The sequence below is a fragment of the Hyperolius riggenbachi genome, chromosome 2 (assembly GCF_040937935.1).
Source record: "Hyperolius riggenbachi isolate aHypRig1 chromosome 2, aHypRig1.pri, whole genome shotgun sequence".
Classification (NCBI taxonomy): domain Eukaryota; kingdom Metazoa; phylum Chordata; class Amphibia; order Anura; family Hyperoliidae; genus Hyperolius; species Hyperolius riggenbachi.
Window position 1 is genome coordinate 23,305,730 of NC_090647.1, and position 22,101 is coordinate 23,327,830.

Sequence of the window (22,101 nt, forward strand, 5' to 3'; positions counted from 1 at the left end):
CTCGCAAGCGCTTTGAGTCCGACAGGAGAAAGGCGCTATACAAATACTGCATATATATATATATATATATATATATATATATATATATACATACACACACACACACACAGTAATATTAATAAAATAATATTCAGTTTTATAAAGTGACTGGAATGGAAAGTAACAGCGGTGAAAGTGATGCGTTTGGCACGAGTGTTGCAGGTGCTGATGACTGCCTACTGATGACAATCTTATGTCACGTTCATGCAGTTGGGAATCGGCCCAATCAGATGCAGGGGTCCATGATGGTGATTGGTCCAATGCTAAGATGAACATAAAATTAGCATGAAGTCAGTTATAATAACTGATTATGTTCCGGTATCTAGGCAACAGGTTAACCATTCGACAACTGCAGTGAGGCAAAACCTGGTTCTCATGTCACTATTGAACGATGGTCAGCTAGAGGAAAATCATTCCATGTCATGCTTATATTATGCAGATTATGCCACTGGAGAAACTGACCAATCATGTGTAGCAGCTGCTGCATGCCGATTGGTCCCTTCCCAAGCTGCCTAAATTTTCATAATTAATTTTAGCATCTCTCAGTGGCTATTCTGGTCTGGAACTTGTTCATTATGTGTAAGGAAGGGACAGGTGCCCTTTACTGTAATAATGTATCTAGCAGATCCCTCATCTGTCAGTAGGGCAATTATTGACCAATCATAGTGCAGCATTGCAGATCCAGGTGAGGAGCTTTAGCTATTGACATCAAACACCAAAAATGGGGAAAAAAGGGGAAGGGGTGGAGGGTACTGTAGCATGATTGCTGAGGCCAGATGGGCTGCTTTTAGTATTTCTGTAACTGCTGATCTCATGTGATTCTAGCACAGAATAGTCTGTAAGGTTTACTCACAATGTTGGGGGGGGAGTGTTGGGGGACATCCAGTGAGTGACAGCTGTGCAGTTTTAAACTATGACCAAAACAGTAACCTGAGGCTGCTGGGGGGGGGGGGGGGGACAGATCACCTAATCAGGACAGCTGAAAACTGGAAAACGCAGCATAGTGCGGTGAATCTGGATTTCTGCTGAGGTCACAGGGGGCGAGGTCAGAAACTGGTGACATCAGGCTAGATGTATGGAGTAGTGTAGGCTGGAGGTGGTTTGGGATGTGGTGGAATGGGGGATTCATAGTGTGAATGTGCAGCTGACAAATCTGCAGAAATTCTGTGATGTCATCATGGAGGAGAGTATCAATGGAAAGTTTCCAGCACACTGTGGAGTCCAAGCTGGGAATTACTGATGCTGTTCTGAGGCCGAGGCTGCGCACAGTATTAGTACAGCGTCCCTAATAAAGTGCTGATGGAGTGAAGTGAGTATTAATAATTACAGCTCTCCAGACAGTCCTCTACTTACACATGACTTCAGTTACATTTCATACATACAAAGTTCTCTCCATGTACAGAATGGTTTTTGCACTGGCATATTTTTGTATTGTTATTGTATTTTTGTTGTTACATGCTACAGTGTTGTCTAAACTGGTGTTAGTAGTTTAAAAGAAAGCCAAGATACACAACCTCTCAGGTTTTATACTTACCTGGGGCTTTCTCCAGCCCCCTTGAGGTCGCTCACTCCCTCGCCATCTCCATGGGCCGCTCCTGTCCCCTGCTGGACGGCCCAGTATTCTGGCCACGTTGCGCTTCACCGTAGGACAGGAGTGGCCCGGGGAGACGGTGAGGGACCGATCGGCATCAAGGGGGCTGGAGGAAGCCCCAGGTAAGTATAAAACCTGAGACTCAGGTACACTTTAACCAATTGGGGACCGGCTGCCTAACCCCCCTTAAGAACCAGGCGATTTTGCATCTGGCGGGGAGGGCGGGGGGATTTGCACGTTTGGGGGGAGGGGGTCAGGCAACCGGATCCCCTCTGTGGCTAGCTGGGGTGTGTCCCCGTGTGGTCAGATGTCCCCCCCCCCCCCTTCCTTTAAGCAGCAGCTTTTACTCACCTCCCAGACTCCAGCAATGAGCCGATGTGGACCCCTCCGCTCCGCCCGCCATCCCCACTCGTACTGACGCTAAGTTCCGGGTCGCGGCTTCATGACGTCATCAAGCCGGGATCCGACACTTATGTCAGAGCAAGTGGGAGTGCCGGCCAGAGCGGAGGGAAATGCCAATCGCCGGGGGAACAGCAGGAAGGTGAGTGGTTCTTCTTCTCCAACCCTACTGCCGCATCAGTAACAGGAATCACTACAATCCGCCGGTGTTCGTAGTGATCACTTGACCAGGAGCCATATGCGATGGCTCCTGGTCAGTAAGGGACATAGCTGGACGTAGATTCGTACTGCGTTGGTCCGCAAAAGGTTAAAACGCATTAAAACAGCCTAAACACATTGAGTCAGATTTATCAAGAGTGCCTGATTGGTGGGTTTTTAGAAATCCATGCAGAACTGTCTCAGGCATGTTAAGAAGTCATTACATAGCGCAGATTCCTTCTAAAACTGTTGTATAATAGGAGGAGCTAGGAAGGTCTCTCAGACAGTGCAGAGTGTGAGGGGAATTGTTGCTGAGGTAACCGATACACCTGCTGTATTGATAGCAGCAGGCTCTGCAGAGGAATTTAGCAGGTGCGGAGGAGCACATCACAAATCATGTCTAGCCTGCACTCTGCAATCATGTCTCGCCTGCAGTTCTACATCTGTAGAACTGCTATCAAGCACTTCTTAATCTGCGCCAGTTTAGGGATAGATTTGCACTTTTCTTAACTGTAGTTCAACAAAATGGGCCCGACTGAAATAACTTAGGAGATAATTTTCAAATAACTTGTCAGTAATCTGCTATTGAAAAAGTACCAAAAAGCCAAAAAGTAGGTGAGGAAATAAAGTTCTAATTATTCTGAGTACAGGTCCGAGAGAAAAAAAAAATCTGCTTTCTTGGGGCTTCCCCCAGCCCCGGAGGGGACCCCCGGGACACTGGAGCTGCAGCGAGGGACAGATCGGCTACCAGGGTCGGGGGGAAACCCCAAATAAGTAGATCTTTTTTTCCCTCGCATCTATTCTATAAAGGACAACTGAAGTGAGAGGAAAACGAAGGCTGCCATATTTATTTCCTTCTAAATAATACAAGTTGCCTGGCAGGCAGCTCTGCTGGTCTATTTGGCTGTAGTAGTGTATAAATCACACCAGAAACAAGCATGTGACTAAACTTGTCAGATCTGACAATATCAGAAACACCTGATCTGCTGCATGCTTGTTCAGGGGCTGTGGCTGAAAGTATTGGAGGCAGAGGATCAGCAGGATAGCCAGGCAACTGGTATTGCTTAAATGTAAATAAATATGGCAGCTTTCATATTACTCTCGCTTTAGTTGTCCTGTAAAAGGTATTTTATTGATAAGATATGAAAATATTACCTAGAAGAAAACATGAATTGGATCAGACCCAATGTTTGGTAAGATCATCTGTTTTCTGCTTTACTGCCTGTATTGTCCAAACCATAAGGCTGCTAGTCACTGGTTGTCACTAAGGATGCTCTGCTGAACTTCAGCAACTCTCCACGGTTGGATGAAAATCAGATTATGACCTATCTGCTACCCCCCCCCCCCCCCCCAAAGACACACACACACACATGACTGCTATCTAGGCTCTGCATTGGTGCATATGACATAAGAAGGAGCGTGACCAGGAGTAGGCAGAGGCATACCCAGGGACAGGAAGACACATAATGTGAGTGAGATGGCGAGATTCTGAACTTGGAGGTTCAGCAGAACTAAACCGCCAACAAGAACCTCATCCAGGTTGTCCTGCGCACAACATGCAGCACTTCCTGCAGTTCAGGACATTGGTCTCTTCTGCTGGACCACATCCTGTGCGAATATAGTCAGATGGTCACTATCGTTACTTTGCCATGTGCCAACGTGCCACACTCTATGTTGCAGCTGCTCCTGGTTAGGCGGTGATGCCGGGCAACAAACGTGACACTTCAAATGTTACATAACGTGACTCTCGGCCTATCTGCAGAGCAGCTTGTAAAGTTTCTGTCCACTAATAATGGTATGGGATAATCTGCTTTCCCCTCTTATATAATCACAATACATTACTGGGATTGCTACGGTAAAAGCAGCTTTGTGTTCAATAAAAAGAATGGAAGAATGGCTGGTCTTGGGGGCGGGGGCGTTATTTAAGAAACATCCCGTGTATGTCCATCTGCCGGGAGACCAATATAGACTGCAGGAACATGGCCCCCCAGGCGCGCTCCATCACATGACGCTCAGAGAATAGGGGTCCCGCTCTCCTCTCCGTCCTACAGGTGGGCACTGGGATTAGCGCACACAAAGAGGACAGACGTACAATCATATACATGTCTGGGAATCCCAGGCATCAAACACAAGAAAAACTGATAGCTAAGTGAAGAATCAGAATCTACGTTTTCCAGTTGTTTTCACAGTGACACATTATTAGGGAGGCACAGCTGTTTTCCCTGTTTATTAACATTTTCTTGCCGCTTGGAGGCACTGAGCATCACAACATGGAATACAGTGTCCTGCTAAGAGGTGTCCCAAATGGTGTACATGAATTTCGGGCACATGGGAAATCGGGCGCAGGAACAGCGCCTATAGAAGAATATCGGTACACTTACCAATACTCTACTATTTAAAGCGTTATTTTTCATTAGTAAAATATCAGTATTTGTTACTGATGTTTTACTACAGCAAAGCCTAAGGCCTTGTTCACACTAGGGATGTTTCTGTGCGCTTTTCAGAGCGTGTTGCGCTGTGCGTTAAGCACAGGAAATTGCATTATCATTAACTTGAATGTGTCTGGTTCACACCTATGCGTTGCGCTGAGCTGCGTTACAAAACCACAGATTTGCATGCATTTCTGTGCATTGAGCTTTAAAGCACACATCAATGCAAGTGAATAGGTACGCTTTTTTAGCGCACAGAAACGCATGCATTTTTTTACCCCTAAATAAAATAAAATTTCATTTGAAAACAAATCTTTATTGACAACTGCTACTGCTACAATAAGAATAGCTTGCTTATAAAAAAAAAACCGCACCACAACGCACTGAAACACGCACCAACGCATGCGTTTTTTATCATGCGCTTTTACACGTTTCTGAAAATGCCCAATGTGAATGAGGCTTTACCCTCCTCTCACACAGAACTCTCCATTACTGATACCTAACCTGGACCCCCCTGGTGGTGCCTAACCCTAACGGACCCCACCTGGAGGTGCCTAACCCTAACTGCCCCCCCCCCCTGGAGGTGCCTAACCTGAACTGCCCCCCCCCCCCTGGAGGTGCCTAACCTGAACTGCCCCCCCCCCCCTGGAGGTGCCTAACCCGAACTGCCCCCCCCCCTGGTGGTGCCTAACCCTAACTGCCCCCCCTGGAGGTGCCTAGCCCTAACTGCCCCCCTGGTGGTGCCTAACCCTAACTAGCCCCCCTGGTGGTGCCTAACCCTAACTGACCCCCCTGGTGGTGCCTAACCCTAACTAGCCCCCCTGGTGGTGCCTAACCCTAACTGACCCCCCTGGTGGTGCCTAACCCTAACTGACCCCCCCCCCCCGGTGGTGCCTAACCCTAACTGACCCCACCTGGAGGTGCCTAACCCTAACTGCCCCCCCCCCTGGAGGTGCCTAACCTGAACTGCCCCCCCCCTGGAGGTGCCTAACCCGAACTGCCCCCCCCCCCTGGTGGTGCCTAACCCTAACTGACCCCCCTGGAGGTGCCTAACCCTAACTGCCCCCCCTGGAGGTGCCTAGCCCTAACTGCCCCCCTGGTGGTGCCTAACCCTAACTGACCCCCCTGGTGGTGCCTAACCCTAACTGACCCCCCCCCCCCCCCCCGGTGGTGCCTAACCCTAACTGACCCCACCTGGAGGTGCCTAACCCTAACTGCCCCCCCCCCCTGGAGGTGCCTAACCTGAACTGCCCCCCCCCTGGAGGTGCCTAACCCGAACTGCCCCCCCCCCCCTGGTGGTGCCTAACCCTAACTGACCCCCCTGGAGGTGCCTAACCCTAACTGCCCCCCCTGGAGGTGCCTAGCCCTAACTGCCCCCCTGGTGGTGCCTAACCCTAACTAGCCCCCCGTGGTGGTGCCTAACCCTAACTGGCCCCCCCTGGTGGTGCTTAACCCTAACTGTCCCCCCCCTGGTGGTGCCTAACCCTAACTGGCCCCCCCTGGTGGTGCCTAACCCTAACTAGCCCCCCTGGTGGTGCTTAACCCTAACTGTCCGCCCTGCACAAATCCCTTACCTGATAATTACCAGAGGTACTGCCTGGCACCCGAATTTTCCCTTTGTTGACGAAATAAAGCGAGAACCCCGCAAAAAAAAAAAAAAAAGATAATTATCACACGTGGTCATATTTTCAATGAAAATCTAAGGCTGCACCCGATTTGTCCAGAAGTCACATGTGCCCGATTTGCCTGATACCATCCTAATTTACTGCCCGAGCGTGTTACTTTCATAATAAAAAGTCACATTTCTAACATGCCTGCTGAAGCAATAAGCGTATGCACAACAGCAGAGAGCCCTACTGGGGTCCCTTCTGCCTGAAAGGCGATGAAGACTGAAAACACTGAAGAAAGGCTCTGTAGTTAGTAAAACATACCTGTTAGCTCGGTTACTGAGTTATGGATATAGTGGAAACTCAAGACTGGTTCTCTTTAAGGCACCAAATATGAAAATACACATTACTTTAAGAAGCACAAAGCAAACATTTCTGATAAAAGTTTTTGTTTTGGGAAAAAAGGCGTTAATCCAATTCAAACATTTATTTCAAATAGAGGCAGAGTCCATGGGAATGAGGGACCCTCCGCTATCCATCATGTGGCCCAAAGGCCAAAATGTTTAGTTTTGTGTGATACCTCCTTTATTATTGCATTCATAGAGTACACTAGAAAACTCAGCGGGAGGCGGAACCCACTCTACTGGGTACAGCCGAAGTCTAAATAGTGGACAACACAGTTCTGTTGCCATGGATCTGATTCCAAACCCAGTGCTGTTGTCATGGATCTGTATTCCAAACCCAGTGCTGTTGCCATGGATCTGTATGCCAAACCCAGTGCTGTTGTCATGGATCTGTATTCCAAACCCAGTGCTGTTGCCATGGATCTGTATGCCAAACATGATTCTGTTGCCATAGTTCCACTTGTTAAAATTTAGGAAATTAAAGATGGCTGCTAATTAAAATGGAAAAGTTATTTTTAATAACATTAGATTACAAAGTATCTTGTTTGGCACTGATGAATATTACAATATTGATGAATATTACATTATCATTATTTTTAAGTAAAGTTTTGCTTTAAAAAAAGGCAATTTGTCAGAGTATTCTATTCACCAACAATATTAATTTATTTTATTATTGATTTTTACTCCTAGAAAACGATAGCAAGTTTTCAGAGCCTGTTTTCATAGGGCTGCAGCCTTGTGTGCACCTGCCCTGCTAACACAAACACAATCCAACGTAGCTTGCCTTACTTACTAATCACAAGTCTCTAAGTTCTCACGCTGCTTCTGCATCCTGACTGCACCCTCAAACCGCTTCCCCAGGAAACGGAGCTACTTAGTCTGAGTTCCAGGTAAGCAGGAAGGATGGAGGGGCAGCAGAAAAATTTGAGGACTGGCAGCGTAAGTAAGTGATTTGACCTTTGTTACTCTAGAATTAGCAGGATAAAGAGCTGAGAGTGGAGAACAAGATTTTATGCTGCAATTTTATGTAAACAAACAGGCCTCTGCTTTCTCCACCCAAGACTAAAATCAATAAAAAGTAATATTATTTGCATTATCGAATATGATGATATGGATGAAGCTGGGTGCAGGTGCAAAGAGTATACAAACCTGGGACAAGGCAGTGGCTGGATCCAAGCTGCTGGAAACACAGTGCCCTGGACTCTGGAACGCTTGCTTACAACTATAAGAATTGGAAGAACACCACAAGTTGGATGTGCAGCAGGAATGCAGCCAATGGCCACCAGAGACCAGAACACAGTGTGTCAACTAGTAACTGCCTCTGCTTGGGTGAGTATACCTTGTACACCTGCACTAATCTCCACCCAAGCTGTAATACGGTACTCTAAGAGTTCTTCTTTCAGGCATGAAGATCTTGTCTTCAGCTTTCATCTGTTGAGTTTTCTGGTATTTGATATTCACATTTGCCCGGAAAATCCCTTTAAGGCTAAAGTGCAAACATTAGACTGACCGCAAGCCAGAGGTCGTCACACAGCTGGTAACAGTCCATCACTGCAGAATAAGGCACATGTGGGGAAAAATAACTATACATGTCAAGACAAATAACATCATACATAACAATGTCTAGTTTCATAATAAACCTAAGTCAACATAAAAAAAACTAATATTCCTTATATATACACACGTCTGAGGCACTGAACTGTGTGCAAGTGAGCCTTGGGCCAGGAAGTGGAGGTTGTACAGGAAGTGGCTGCAAAACAAATGAGGCACAGGACAAGAATGGGCGGTTGAAAAGTTATGGCAGAGGACAGGAATGGGAGGTTGTACAGTTATAGCAGAGGACAGGAATGGCCGGTTGTACAGTTATAGCAGAGGACAGGAATGGGCGGTTGTAGAGTTATAGCAGAGGACAGGAATGGCCGGTTGTAGAGTTATAGCAGAGGACAGGAATGGCCGGTTGTACAGTTATGGCAGAGGACAGGAATGGGTGGTTGTAGAGTTATGGCAGAGGACAGGAATGGGAGGTTGTACAGTTATAGCAGAGGACAGGAATGGCCGGTTGTACAGTTATGGCAGAGGACAGGAATGGGTGGTTGTAGAGTTATGGCAGAGGACAGGAATGGGAGGTTGTACAGTTATAGCAGAGGACAGGAATGGGAGGTTGTACAGTTATGGCAGAGGACAGGAATGGGTGGTTGTAGAGTTATGGCAGAGGACAGGAATGGCCGGTTGTACAGTTATGGCAGAGGACAGGAATGGGCGGTTGTAGAGTTATGGCAGAGGACAGGAATGGGAGGTTGTACAGTTATGGCAGAGGACAGGAATGGGCGGTTGTAGAGTTATGGCAGAGGACAGGAATGGGCGGTTGTAGAGTTATGGCAGAGGACAGGAATGGCCGGTTGTACAGTTATGGCAGAGGACAGGAATGGGTGGTTGTAGAGTTATGGCAGAGGACAGGAATGGGAGGTTGTACAGTTATAGCAGAGGACAGGAATGGCCGGTTGTACAGTTATGGCAGAGGACAGGAATGGGTGGTTGTAGAGTTATGGCAGAGGACAGGAATGGGAGGTTGTACAGTTATAGCAGAGGACAGGAATGGCCGGTTGTACAGTTATGGCAGAGGACAGGAATGGGTGGTTGTAGAGTTATGGCAGAGGACAGGAATGGGAGGTTGTACAGTTATAGCAGAGGACAGGAATGGGAGGTTGTACAGTTATGGCAGAGGACAGGAATGGGTGGTTGTAGAGTTATGGCAGAGGACAGGAATGGCCGGTTGTACAGTTATGGCAGAGGACAGGAATGGGCGGTTGTAGAGTTATGGCAGAGGACAGGAATGGGAGGTTGTACAGTTATGGCAGAGGACAGGAATGGGCGGTTGTAGAGTTATGGCAGAGGACAGGAATGGGCGGTTGTAGAGTTATGGCAGAGGACAGGAATGGGTGGTTGTAGAGTTATGGCAGAGGACAGGAATGGCCGGTTGTACAGTTATGGCAGAGGACAGGAATGGGAGGTTGTACAGTTATGGCAGAGGACAGGAATGGGCGGTTGTAGAGTTATGGCAGAGGACAGGAATGGCCGGTTGTACAGTTATGGCAGAGGACAGGAATGGGTGGTTGTAGAGTTATGGCAGAGGACAGGAATGGCCGGTTGTACAGTTATGGCAGAGGACAGGAATGGGCGGTTGTAGAGTTATGGCAGAGGACAGGAATGGGAGGTTGTACAGTTATGGCAGAGGACAGGAATGGGCGGTTGTAGAGTTATGGCAGAGGACAGGAATGGCCGGTTGTACAGTTATGGCAGAGGACAGGAATGGGCGGTTGTAGAGTTATGGCAGAGGACAGGAATGGGAGGTTGTACAGTTATGGCAGAGGACAGGAATGGGTGGTTGTAGAGTTATGGCAGAGGACAGGAATGGGAGGTTGTACAGTTATAGCAGAGGACAGGAATGGCCGGTTGTACAGTTATGGCAGAGGACAGGAATGGGCGGTTGTAGAGTTATGGCAGAGGACAGGAATGGGAGGTTGTACAGTTACAGCAGAGGACAGGAATGGCCGGTTGTACAGTTATGGCAGAGGACAGGAATGGGCGGTTGTAGAGTTATGGCAGAGGACAGGAATGGGAGGTTGTACAGTTATGGCAGAGGACAGGAATGGCCGGTTGTACAGTTATGGCAGAGGACAGGAATGGGCGGTTGTAGAGTTATGGCAGAGGACAGGAATGGGTGGTTGTAGAGTTATAGCAGAGGACAGGAATGGGAGGTTGTACAGTTATGGCAGAGGACAGGAATGGCCGGTTGTACAGTTATGGCAGAGGACAGAAATGGGTGGTTGTACAGTTATGGCAGAGGACAGGAATGGCCGGTTGTACAGTTATGGCAGAGGACAGGAATGGGTGGTTGTAGAGTTATGGCAGAGGACAGGAATGGGAGGTTGTACAGTTATAGCAGAGGACAGGAATGGCCGGTTGTACAGTTATGGCAGAGGACAGGAATGGGAGGTTGTACAGTTACAGCAGAGGACAGGAATGGCCGGTTGTACAGTTATGGCAGAGGACAGGAATGGCCGGTTGTACAGTTATGGCAGAGGACAGAAATGGGTGGTTGTAGAGTTATGGCAGAGGACAGGAATGGGAGGTTGTACAGTTATAGCAGAGGACAGGAATGGCCGGTTGTACAGTTATGGCAGAGGACAGGAATGGCCGGTTGTACAGTTATGGCAGAGGACAGGAATGGCCGGTTGTACAGTTATGGCAGAGGACAGAAATGGGTGGTTGTAGAGTTATGGCAGAGGACAGGAATGGGAGGTTGTACAGTTATAGCAGAGGACAGGAATGGCCGGTTGTACAGTTATGGCAGAGGACAGGAATGGGAGGTTGTACAGTTACAGCAGAGGACAGGAATGGCCGGTTGTACAGTTATGGCAGAGGACAGGAATGGGCGGTTGTAGAGTTATGGCAGAGGACAGGAATGGGTGGTTGTAGAGTTATAGCAGAGGACAGGAATGGGAGGTTGTACAGTTATGGCAGAGGACAGGAATGGCCGGTTGTACAGTTATGGCAGAGGACAGAAATGGGTGGTTGTACAGTTATGGCAGAGGACAGGAATGGCCGGTTGTACAGTTATGGCAGAGGACAGGAATGGGTGGTTGTAGAGTTATGGCAGAGGACAGGAATGGGAGGTTGTACAGTTATGGCAGAGGACAGGAATGGGTGGTTGTAGAGTTATGGCAGAGGACAGGAATGGGAGGTTGTACAGTTATAGCAGAGGACAGGAATGGCCGGTTGTACAGTTATGGCAGAGGACAGGAATGGGAGGTTGTACAGTTACAGCAGAGGACAGGAATGGCCGGTTGTACAGTTATGGCAGAGGACAGGAATGGCCGGTTGTACAGTTATGGCAGAGGACAGAAATGGGTGGTTGTAGAGTTATGGCAGAGGACAGGAATGGGAGGTTGTACAGTTATAGCAGAGGACAGGAATGGCCGGTTGTACAGTTATGGCAGAGGACAGGAATGGCCGGTTGTACAGTTATGGCAGAGGACAGAAATGGGTGGTTGTAGAGTTATGGCAGAGGACAGGAATGGGAGGTTGTACAGTTATAGCAGAGGACAGGAATGGCCGGTTGTACAGTTATGGCAGAGGACAGGAATGGGAGGTTGTACAGTTACAGCAGAGGACAGGAATGGCCGGTTGTACAGTTATGGCAGAGGACAGGAATGGGCGGTTGTAGAGTTATGGCAGAGGACAGGAATGGGTGGTTGTAGAGTTATAGCAGAGGACAGGAATGGGAGGTTGTACAGTTATGGCAGAGGACAGGAATGGCCGGTTGTACAGTTATGGCAGAGGACAGAAATGGGTGGTTGTACAGTTATGGCAGAGGACAGGAATGGCCGGTTGTACAGTTATGGCAGAGGACAGGAATGGGTGGTTGTAGAGTTATGGCAGAGGACAGGAATGGGAGGTTGTACAGTTATAGCAGAGGACAGGAATGGCCGGTTGTACAGTTATGGCAGAGGACAGGAATGGGCGGTTGTAGAGTTATGGCAGAGGACAGGAATGGGTGGTTGTAGAGTTATGGCAGAGGACAGGAATGGGAGGTTGTACAGTTATAGCAGAGGACAGGAATGGCCGGTTGTACAGTTATGGCAGAGGACAGGAATGGGCGGTTGTAGAGTTATGGCAGAGGACAGGAATGGGAGGTTGTACAGTTACAGCAGAGGACAGGAATGGCCGGTTGTACAGTTATGGCAGAGGACAGGAATGGGTGGTTGTAGAGTTATGGCAGAGGACAGGAATGGGTGGTTGTAGAGTTATGGCAGAGGACAGGAATGGGAGGTTGTACAGTTATAGCAGAGGACAGGAATGGCCGGTTGTACAGTTATGGCAGAGGACAGGAATGGGTGGTTGTAGAGTTATGGCAGAGGACAGGAATGGGTGGTTGTAGAGTTATGGCAGAGGACAGGAATGGGAGGTTGTACAGTTATAGCAGAGGACAGGAATGGCCGGTTGTACAGTTATGGCAGAGGACAGGAATGGGTGGTTGTAGAGTTATGGCAGAGGACAGGAATGGGTGGTTGTAGAGTTATAGCACAGGGCTGGAAGATGTTCAGTTGACAATTTTTGACCCCAAACCATGAGGAACAAGATATTGTGCAGAGCTTACAAAGCCAGAAAGGCCACTGTACAGGAACCTTTAGGTCCATGAATCAATATCTGATCTGAGATCTTAGGGGCATTAAGGTTCTGCTTGTTTTTCAGAATGGTAGCAAGAAAAAAAACAAAGGTATTGGTAATCAATAGTCCACAAATCGCTGCTATGCTTAAAAGTCTGAGGAATAGGGTAGTAAAAAAAAATGTATGTAACAATGGTTGAACTGAGAACCTCAGCCAATGGAAGTGGTGCTTCCTTACATCACTGGTTCATCTAGAAGCTCAAAGCCCACCGCAATCCACTTGTACGGCCAACCGATTGACCTGTTTCTTTGGCACACGTAGTTGAGGCTCCACCAACATTAGTGAAGACCAAGGCACAGAAGTTGTGGTTCCACATGAACAGTGGTTGGCAAGAAATATGAGGAACATTAAGGCACGAGGATAATGAAGGTCAAGAAGGTGAGGGGGTGGAGCACAGGCAGAACCTGAACTCAGGAGTTTAGGTACAGAGAAACGTGGTGCCACTTAAGAATGTCTGAGCTGTAACCATGATGAGCTGAAAGGTTTGGATCCATGGGGCGTTTGTGGGCTCAGGAACACGAGGCAGAGGAAGTTGCTTTGACCTTGAGGCTCAGAAACGTACGACACACTGGAGCGCTAGAAGACTTAGTAACCGTCCTCTCCATAAAACACTATTGTATCCAGTGCTCTATTAGAGAAGGTCGCTCAGCAAGCTTCCATTGTGTCTGACGGGCAGAACGAGTCATGTCAGTTATTTCCATTTTGACGTAGTGTAGAGAAGAAAAGGAGAGGCTCAGTATTCACTCCAGAGAACGGCTTTCCTCCCTCGATCCACACTGACCACATATTCTCCAGACATGGACCAGGCAACCGCATTGACCGAAGTACTAGAAAGAGAGGGAAATACAGGTGACAAATTAGCAGTTTTTCAGACACACAGGGCCACATGCAATTAACTTTTCCTGAGTTTTCTTCCACCTGGCTGCAATAGCAGCATAGGGGGCGATATTTTGGCTGGGAACGCGAAGAATCACTCGCGTTCCCATGCCTGTCGGGTCCTGACGGCAAAAGTGGAAGTGGTCACCGGCGGGGACGGGAGGATCAGCGAGACACGGCGAGGGCACCAATCAGCTGCAGGGGGCTGAGGGAAGCCTCAGGTGAGTAAAACTCATTTTTTTTGGACACTTAAGTGCCTCTTTAAGTTAACTCTTCAATCCTTAAAATAACTCAAGAATTCTAAAGTTAAAGAATTCTAAAGAATTAACCGTGTGTGAAAATAACTCCAGAGGTAAGATAACTCTCTCACTGTGTGGAGGTAAGTTTTCTCTTGCCTTATTATCTCCAGCATGATCTTAGTGATTTGAGGCCATTTAATATCTCCTAGGAAAAAGCTTAGCAGAAAAAGTGAGTTGAAAAGGTGCCATAGAGAATACAGAATACTTCTTGGTAACAGTTGTACTGGACAGTGTAACATTCTCAATATGCTTCTATTTGTTTTTACGATATCCGGTGTCTCTGTTTGGAATACACTGAAAGTTCTTCATAACGTTGAAAATAAAGTCTGATGTAATAAATTAGCAGGTATGCAGCTGCAGTCATATCGGCTGTACTAAATGTATTGATTGTTCAGTGACAACTGAAGTGAGAGGGATATGGAGGCTGCCATATTTATTTCCTTTGAAACAATTCCAGATGCCGGGCAGCCCTGCTGATCTATTTGGCTGCAGTAGTGTCTGAATCACACACCTGAAACAAGCAAGCAGCTAATCCTAAAATCTAGGGATAAAATACACTAGTACAGTTCCACCCCAGAGCACTATGCAACCAATATATACAAAATACTCCAAAGACTTGAGGGTGGTTGTTTTTTTTGTAGGAACCTGCCTGCCTGCATGTAGCTTTTGGTTCTGTATATTGGATCCTTGTATGACCTGTCTACATTACACTGCAATCGAGGAGAATTTGTATCTATGAAGAATAAAGACTGATACTGTTACGATAAAAAAACCTTTAAGTCTTTGGACTGTTTTTGTATATATGCAGCTAATCCGGTCAGATCTGACAATGTCAGAAACACCTGATTTGCTGCATGCTTGTTCAGGGGCTATGGCTAAAAGTATTAGGGTACGTACAGACATACGATAACGATCGTTCGTTCTGAACGACGAACGATGTTAAAGGAGGTATCGGCCGATGATCGTTTGAAGAAAGGCTACTTTGAACATCGTTCGTGTACGAACGATCTTGGAACGAGCGTTGCGTGCGCAACATGATGTATAAACTGATTTCAAACACAAGTGTCAAAAAGAACTGTTTGAGCATGTGCAAAGCGTTGAGAACGAACAATCAACGACCGATCGTTGTACAGACATTACTTTTTGAACGATGGTCGTTGGAAAAGATCTGGCAGAATGGATCGTTCTTTACCAACGACATATCTCGTTGGTCGGTCGTTTTAATGATCGTTCGTGCACTTTTTACGAACGATCGTCGGGCAATGCCGTCGGTAACAATCGTTTCAAACGACTATAGTCGCATGTCTGTACGCACCCTTAGAGACAAAGGCTCAGCAGGGCTGCCAGGAAACTCGTATTGCTTAAAAGGAAATCAATATGGCAGCCTCCATATCTCTCCCCCTTCAGTTGTCCTTTAATTCTTCCTGTGGGAGCTCCATAGGACGGCAATAGCACAAACTCCAAAATCACTAACATGTCCGTAACCCTCACTATCTTTTCAAGGGAGCCTAAATGCTTTTTTTCTTAAAAATTCCAGTGCAGTTTTTGATAAAATACTCTCCATCTCTCTATCGTTAGTAATAACAAGCCTGCTGTCCCAGCATTTATAAACCTCCCTGGCGTTAACTCCGAACATTGCTCAAAATGCTATGCAGGAATAGGGAAACTGCTCAGGCTGAGCCATTCTAAAATGAAGGGGAAAGTGCTGGTGCCATCTGCTGGCTGAAAAACATCCCTGCATCCTTGTACCGCTTTGCAGCTGTCTAGTGGCTGAAATAACTAAATGCAGCTGATGGCCTCTTCTGTACCTCTGATTAAAGGAGAGCTGTAATGAGATGTATATGGAGGCTGCCATATTTATTTCCTTTTAAGCAATACCAGTTGCCTGGCAGTCCTGCTCAGCTTTCTGCCTGCAGTAGTGTCTAAATCACACCAGATACAAGCATGCAGCTAATCTTGTCAGATGTGACAATAATGTCAGAAACACCTGATCTGCCGCATGCTTGTTCAGGGTCTACGGCTGAAAGTATTAGAGGCAGAGGATCAGCAGGACATCCAGGCAACTGGTATTGCTTAAAAGGAAATAAATATGGCAGCCTCCATAACCCTCTCACTACAGTTTTCCTTTAAAGCACCCTGGACAAAGCTAGCTGAGGTAAGCACAGAGGTATATTCACTCTGGCTCCACCTACCTCTGTGCGTTGTGCGTTCCTGGCAGATCGCTGGGCATTCAGTGATCGAGGGCTGCTGTACAGGCGCCGGATATCAGCAGAGGCCGTTATCGACTGCTCCAACCGACTTTAAAGCATACCAGAGCCAAAAGGCTCTGGTACAAAGTGAAGCTGTACTGGGTGGGGCATAATAAAATACTCACCACGCCTCCCGTTCCCCTCCGCTCTTCTCTGGTCAGTCCCTTTCTCCTGGGCGACTCCAAACCCAGACATACTGCGCCGCACATGCTCAGTATGTCCGCTCTGCTCCCCTGTGGCCGCGTAGTGATGTCACAGGACTATAGATGCAGACATACTGCGCTGCACATGCTCAGTATGTCCGCTCTGGTCCCCTGTGGCCGCGTAGTGATGTCACAGGACTATAGATACAGACATACTGCGCTGCACATGTGCAGTATGTCCGCTCTGCTCCCCTGTGGCCGCGTAGTGATGTCACAGGACTATAGATGCAGACATACTGCGCCGCACATGCGCAGTATGTCGGCTCTGCTCCCCTGTGGCCGCGTAGTGATGTCACAGGACTATAGATACAGACATACTGCGCTGCACATGTGCAGTATGTCCGCTCTGCTCCCCTGTGGCCGCGTAGTGATGTCACAGGACTATAGATACAGACATACTGCGCTGCACATGTGCAGTATGTCCGCTCTGCTCCCCTGTGGCCGCGTAGTGATGTCACAGGACTATAGATGCAGACATACTGCGCCGCACATGCGCAGTATGTCCGCTCTGCTCCCCTGTGGCCGCGTAGTGATGTCACAGGACTATAGATGCAGACATACTGCGCCGCACATGCACAGTATGTCGGCTCTGCTCCCCTGTGGCCGCGTAGTGATGTCACAGGACTATAGATACAGACATACTGCGCCGCACATGCGCAGTATGTCCGCTCTGCTCCCCTGTGGGCGCGTAGTGATGTCACAGGACTATAGATGCAGACATACTGCGCTGCACATGCTCAGTATGTCCGCTCTGCTCCCCTGTGGCTGCGTAGTGATGTCACAGGACTATAGATGCAGACATACTGCGCTGCACATGTGCAGTATGTCCGCTCTGCTCCCCTGTGGCCGCGTAGTGATGTCACAGGACTATAGATGCCAACATACTGCGCTGCACATGCTCAGTATGTCCGCTCTGCTCCCCTGTGGGCGCATAGTGATGTCACAGGACTATAGATGCAGACATACTGCGCTGCACATGCTCAGTATGTCCGCTCTGCCCCCCTGTGGCCGCGTAGTGATGTCACAGGACTATAGATGCAGACATACTGCGCTGCACATGCTCAGTATGTCCGCTCTGCTCCCCTGTGGCCGCGTAGTGATGTCACAGGACTATAGATGCAGACATACTGCGCCGCACATGTGCAGTATGTCCGCTCTGCTCCCCTGTGGCCGCGTAGTGATGTCACAGGACTATAGATGCCGACATACTGCGCTGCACATGCTCAGTATGTCCGCTCTGCTCCCCTGTGGGCGCATAGTGATGTCACAGGGCTATAGATGCAGACATACTGCGCTGCACATGCTCAGTATGTCCGCTCTGCTCCCCTGTGGCCGCGTAGTGATGTCACAGGGCTATAGATGCAGACATACTGTGCTGCACGTGCGCAGTATGTCCGCTCTGCCCCCCTGTGGCCGCGTAGTGATGTCACAGGACTATAAATGCAGACATACTGCGCTGCACATGCTCAGTATGTCCGCTCTGCCCCCTGTGGCTGCGTAGTGATGTCACAGGACTATAGATGCAGACATACTGCGCTGCACATGCTCAGTATGTCCGCTCTGCTCCCCTGTGGCCGCGTAGTGATGTCACAGGACTATAGATGCAGACATACTGCGCCGCACATGTGCAGTATGTCCGCTCTGCTCCCCTGTGGGCGCGTAGTGATGTCACAGGACTATAGATGGAAACATACTGCGCTGCACATGCTCAGTATGTCCGCTCTGCTCCCCTGTGGCCGCGTAGTGATGTCACAGGACTATAGATGCAGACATACTGCGCCGCACATGTGCAGTATGTCCGCTCTGCTCCCCTGTGGGCGCGTAGTGATGTCACAGGACTATAGATGCAGACATACTGTGCTGCACATGCTCAGTATGTCCGCTCTGCTCCCCTGTGGCCGCGTAGTGATGTCACAGGACTATAGATGCAGACATAATGCGCCGCACATGCTCAGTATGTCCTCTCTGCTCCCCTGTGGGCGCGTAGTGATGTCACAGGACTATAGATGCAGACATACTGCGCCGCACATGCTCAGTATGTCCGCTTTGCTCCCCTGTGGCCGCATAGTGATGTCACAGGACTATAGATGCAGACATACTGCGCCACACATGCTCAGTATGTCCGCTCTGCTCCCCTGTGGCCGCGTAGTGATGTCACAGGACTATAGATGCAGACATACTGCGCTGCACATGCTCAGTATGTCCGCTCTGCTCCCCTGTGGCCGCGTAGTGATGTCACAGGACTATAGATGCAGACATACTGCGCTGCACATGCTCAGTATGTCCGCTCTGCTCCCCTGTGGCCGTGTAGTGATGTCACAGGACTATAGATGCAGACATACTGCGCCGCACATGCTCAGTATGTCCGCTCTGCTCCCCTGTGGCCGCATAGTGATGTCACAGGACTATAGATGCAGACATACTGCGCCACACATGCTCAGTATGTCCGCTCTGCTCCCCTGTGGCTGCGTAGTGATGTCACAGGACTATAGATACAGACATACTGCGCTGCACATGTGCAGTATGTCCGCTCTGCCCCCCTGTGGGCGCGTAGTGATGTCACAGGACTATAGATGCAGACATACTGTGCTGCACATGTGCAGTATGTCCGCTCTGCCCCCCTGTGGCTGCGTAGTGATGTCACAGGACTATAGATGCAGACATACTGCGCTGCACATGCTCAGTATGTCCGCTCTGCTCCCCTGTGGCCGCGTAGTGATGTCACAGGACTATAGATGGAAACATACTGCGCTGCACATGCTCAGTATGTCCGCTCTGCTCCCCTGTGGCCGCGTAGTGATGTCACAGGACTATAGATGCAGACATACTGCGCCGCACATGCTCAGTATGTCCGCTCTGCTCCCCTGTGGCTGCGTAATGATGTCACAGGACTATAGATGCAGACATACTGCGCCGCACATGCTCAGTATGTCCGCTCTGCTCCCCTGTGGCCGCGTAGTGATGTCACAGGACTATAGATGCAGACATACTGCGCCGCACATGTGCAGTATGTCCGCTCTGCTCCCCTGTGGGCGCGTAGTGATGTCACAGGACTATAGATGCAGACATACTGCGCCGCACATGTGCAGTATGTCCGCTCTGCTCCCCTGTGGCCGCATAGTGATGTCACAGGACTATAGATGCAGACATACTGCGCCGCACATGTGCAGTATGTCCGCTCTGCTCCCCTGTGGGCGCGTAGTGATGTCACAGGACTATAGATGCAGACATACTGCGCCGCACATGCTCAGTATGTCCTCTCTGCTCCCCTGTGGCCGCGTAGTGATGTCACAGGACTATAGATGCAGACATACTGCGCCGCACATGCTCAGTATGTCCGCTCTGCTCCCCTGTGGCCGCATAGTGATGTCACAGGACTATAGATGCAGACATACTGCGCTGCACATGCTCAGTATGTCCGCTCTGCTCCCCTGTGGCTGCGTAGTGATGTCACAGGGCTATAGATGCAGACATATTGCGCCGTACATGCTCAGTATGTCCGCTCTGCTCCCCTGTGGCCGCGTAGTGATGTCACAGGACTATAGATGCAGACATACTGCGCCGCACATGTGCAGTATGTCCTCTCTGCTCCCCTGTGGCCGCATAGTGATGTCACAGGACTATAGATGCAGACATACTGCGCCGCACATGCTCAGTATGTCCGCTCTGCTCCCCTGTGGGCGCGTAGTGATGTCACAGGGCTATAGATGCAGACATACTGCGCTGCACATGCTCAGTATGTCCGCTCTGCTCCCCTGTGGCCGCATAGTGATGTCACAGGACTATAGATGCAGACATACTGCGCTGCACATGCTCAGTATGTCCGCTCTGCTCCCCTGTGGCTGCGTAGTGATGTCACAGGACTATAGATGCAGACATATTGCGCCGCACATGCTCAGTATGTCCTCTCTGCTCCCCTGTGGCCGCGTAGTGATGTCACAGGGCTATAGATGCAGACATACTGCGCTGCACATGCTCAGTATGTCCGCTCTGCTCCCCTGTGGCCGCATAGTGATGTCACAGGACTATAGATGCAGACATACTGCGCTGCACATGCTCAGTATGTCCGCTCTGCTCCCCTGTGGCCGCGTAGTGATGTCACAGGACTATAGATGCAGACATACTGCGCCGCACATGCTCAGTATGTCCGCTCTGCTCCCCTGTGGCCGCGTAGTGATGTCACAGGACTATAGATGCAGACATACTGCGCCGCACATGCGCAGTATGTCCGCTCTGCTCCCCTGTGGCCGCGTAGTGATGTCACAGGACTATAGATGCAGACATACTGCGCTGCACATGTGCAGTATGTCCGCTCTGCTCCCCTGTGGCCGCGTAGTGATGTCACAGGACTATAGATGCAGACATACTGCGCTGCACATGCTCAGTATGTCCGCTCTGCTCCCCTGTGGCTGCGTAGTGATGTCACAGGACTATAGATGCAGACATACTGCGCTGCACGTGCTCAGTATGTCCTCTCTGCTCCCCTGTGGCCGCGTAGTGATGTCACAGGACTATAGATGCAGACATACTGCGCCGCACATGCTCAGTATGTCCTCTCTGCTCCCCTGTGGCCGCGTAGTGATGTCACAGGACTATAGATGCAGACATACTGCGCTGCACATGTGCAGTATGTCCGCTCTGCTCCCCTGTGGCTGCGTAGTGATGTCACAGGACTATAGATGCAGACATACTGCGCCGCACATGCGCAGTATGTCCGCTCTGCTCCCCTGTGGGCGCGTAGTGATGTCACAGGACTATAGATGCAGACATACTGCGCTGCACATGCTCAGTATGTCCGCTCTGCTCCCCTGTGGCTGCGTAGTGATGTCACAGGACTATAGATGCAGACATACTGCGCTGCACATGTGCAGTATGTCCGCTTTGCTCCCCTGTGGCCGCATAGTGATGTCACAGGACTATAGATGCAGACATACTGCGCCACACTTGCTCAGTATGTCCGCTCTGCTCCCCTGTGGCTGCGTAGTGATGTCACAGGACTATAGATGCAGACATACTGCGCCACACATGCTCAGTATGTCCGCTCTGCTCCCCTGTGGCTGCGTAGTGATGTCACAGGACTATAGATGCAGACATACTGCGCTGCACATGTGCAGTATGTCCGCTCTGCTCCCCTGTGGCCGCGTAGTGATGTCACAGGACTATAGATGGAGACATACTGCGCTGTACATGTGCAGTATGTCCGCTCTGCTCCCCTGTGGCCGCGTAGTGATGTCACAGGACTATAGATGCAGACATACTGCGCTGCACATGCTCAGTATGTCCGCTCTGCCCCCCTGTGGGCGCGTAGTGATGTCACAGGACTATAGATGCAGACATACTGCGCCGCACATGCTCAGTATGTCCGCTCTGCTCCCCTGTGGCCGCGTAGTGATGTCACAGGACTATAGATGCAGACATACTGCGCCGCACATGCGCAGTATGTCCGCTCTGCTCCCCTGTGGCCGCGTAGTGATGTCACAGGACTATAGATGCAGACATACTGCGCTGCACATGTGCAGTATGTCCGCTCTGCTCCCCTGTGGCCGCGTAGTGATGTCACAGGACTATAGATGCAG

General features: G+C 49.5%; 1 protein-coding gene across 1 annotated transcript in view; it reads right to left on the bottom strand.

Annotated features, from left to right (window-relative positions):
- Nucleotides 1–12,671: 12,671 nt before the first annotated feature.
- The window catches only part of ATG16L2 (autophagy related 16 like 2), a 102,636-nt gene continuing 93,206 nt past the window's right edge, over nucleotides 12,672–22,101 (bottom strand). The window contains exon 18 of the mRNA XM_068266566.1: nucleotides 12,672–13,725. Coding sequence (XP_068122667.1) covers nucleotides 13,632–13,725 — 94 coding nt within the window. The 3' untranslated portion in view covers nucleotides 12,672–13,631. The remainder of the gene's footprint in view (nucleotides 13,726–22,101) is intronic.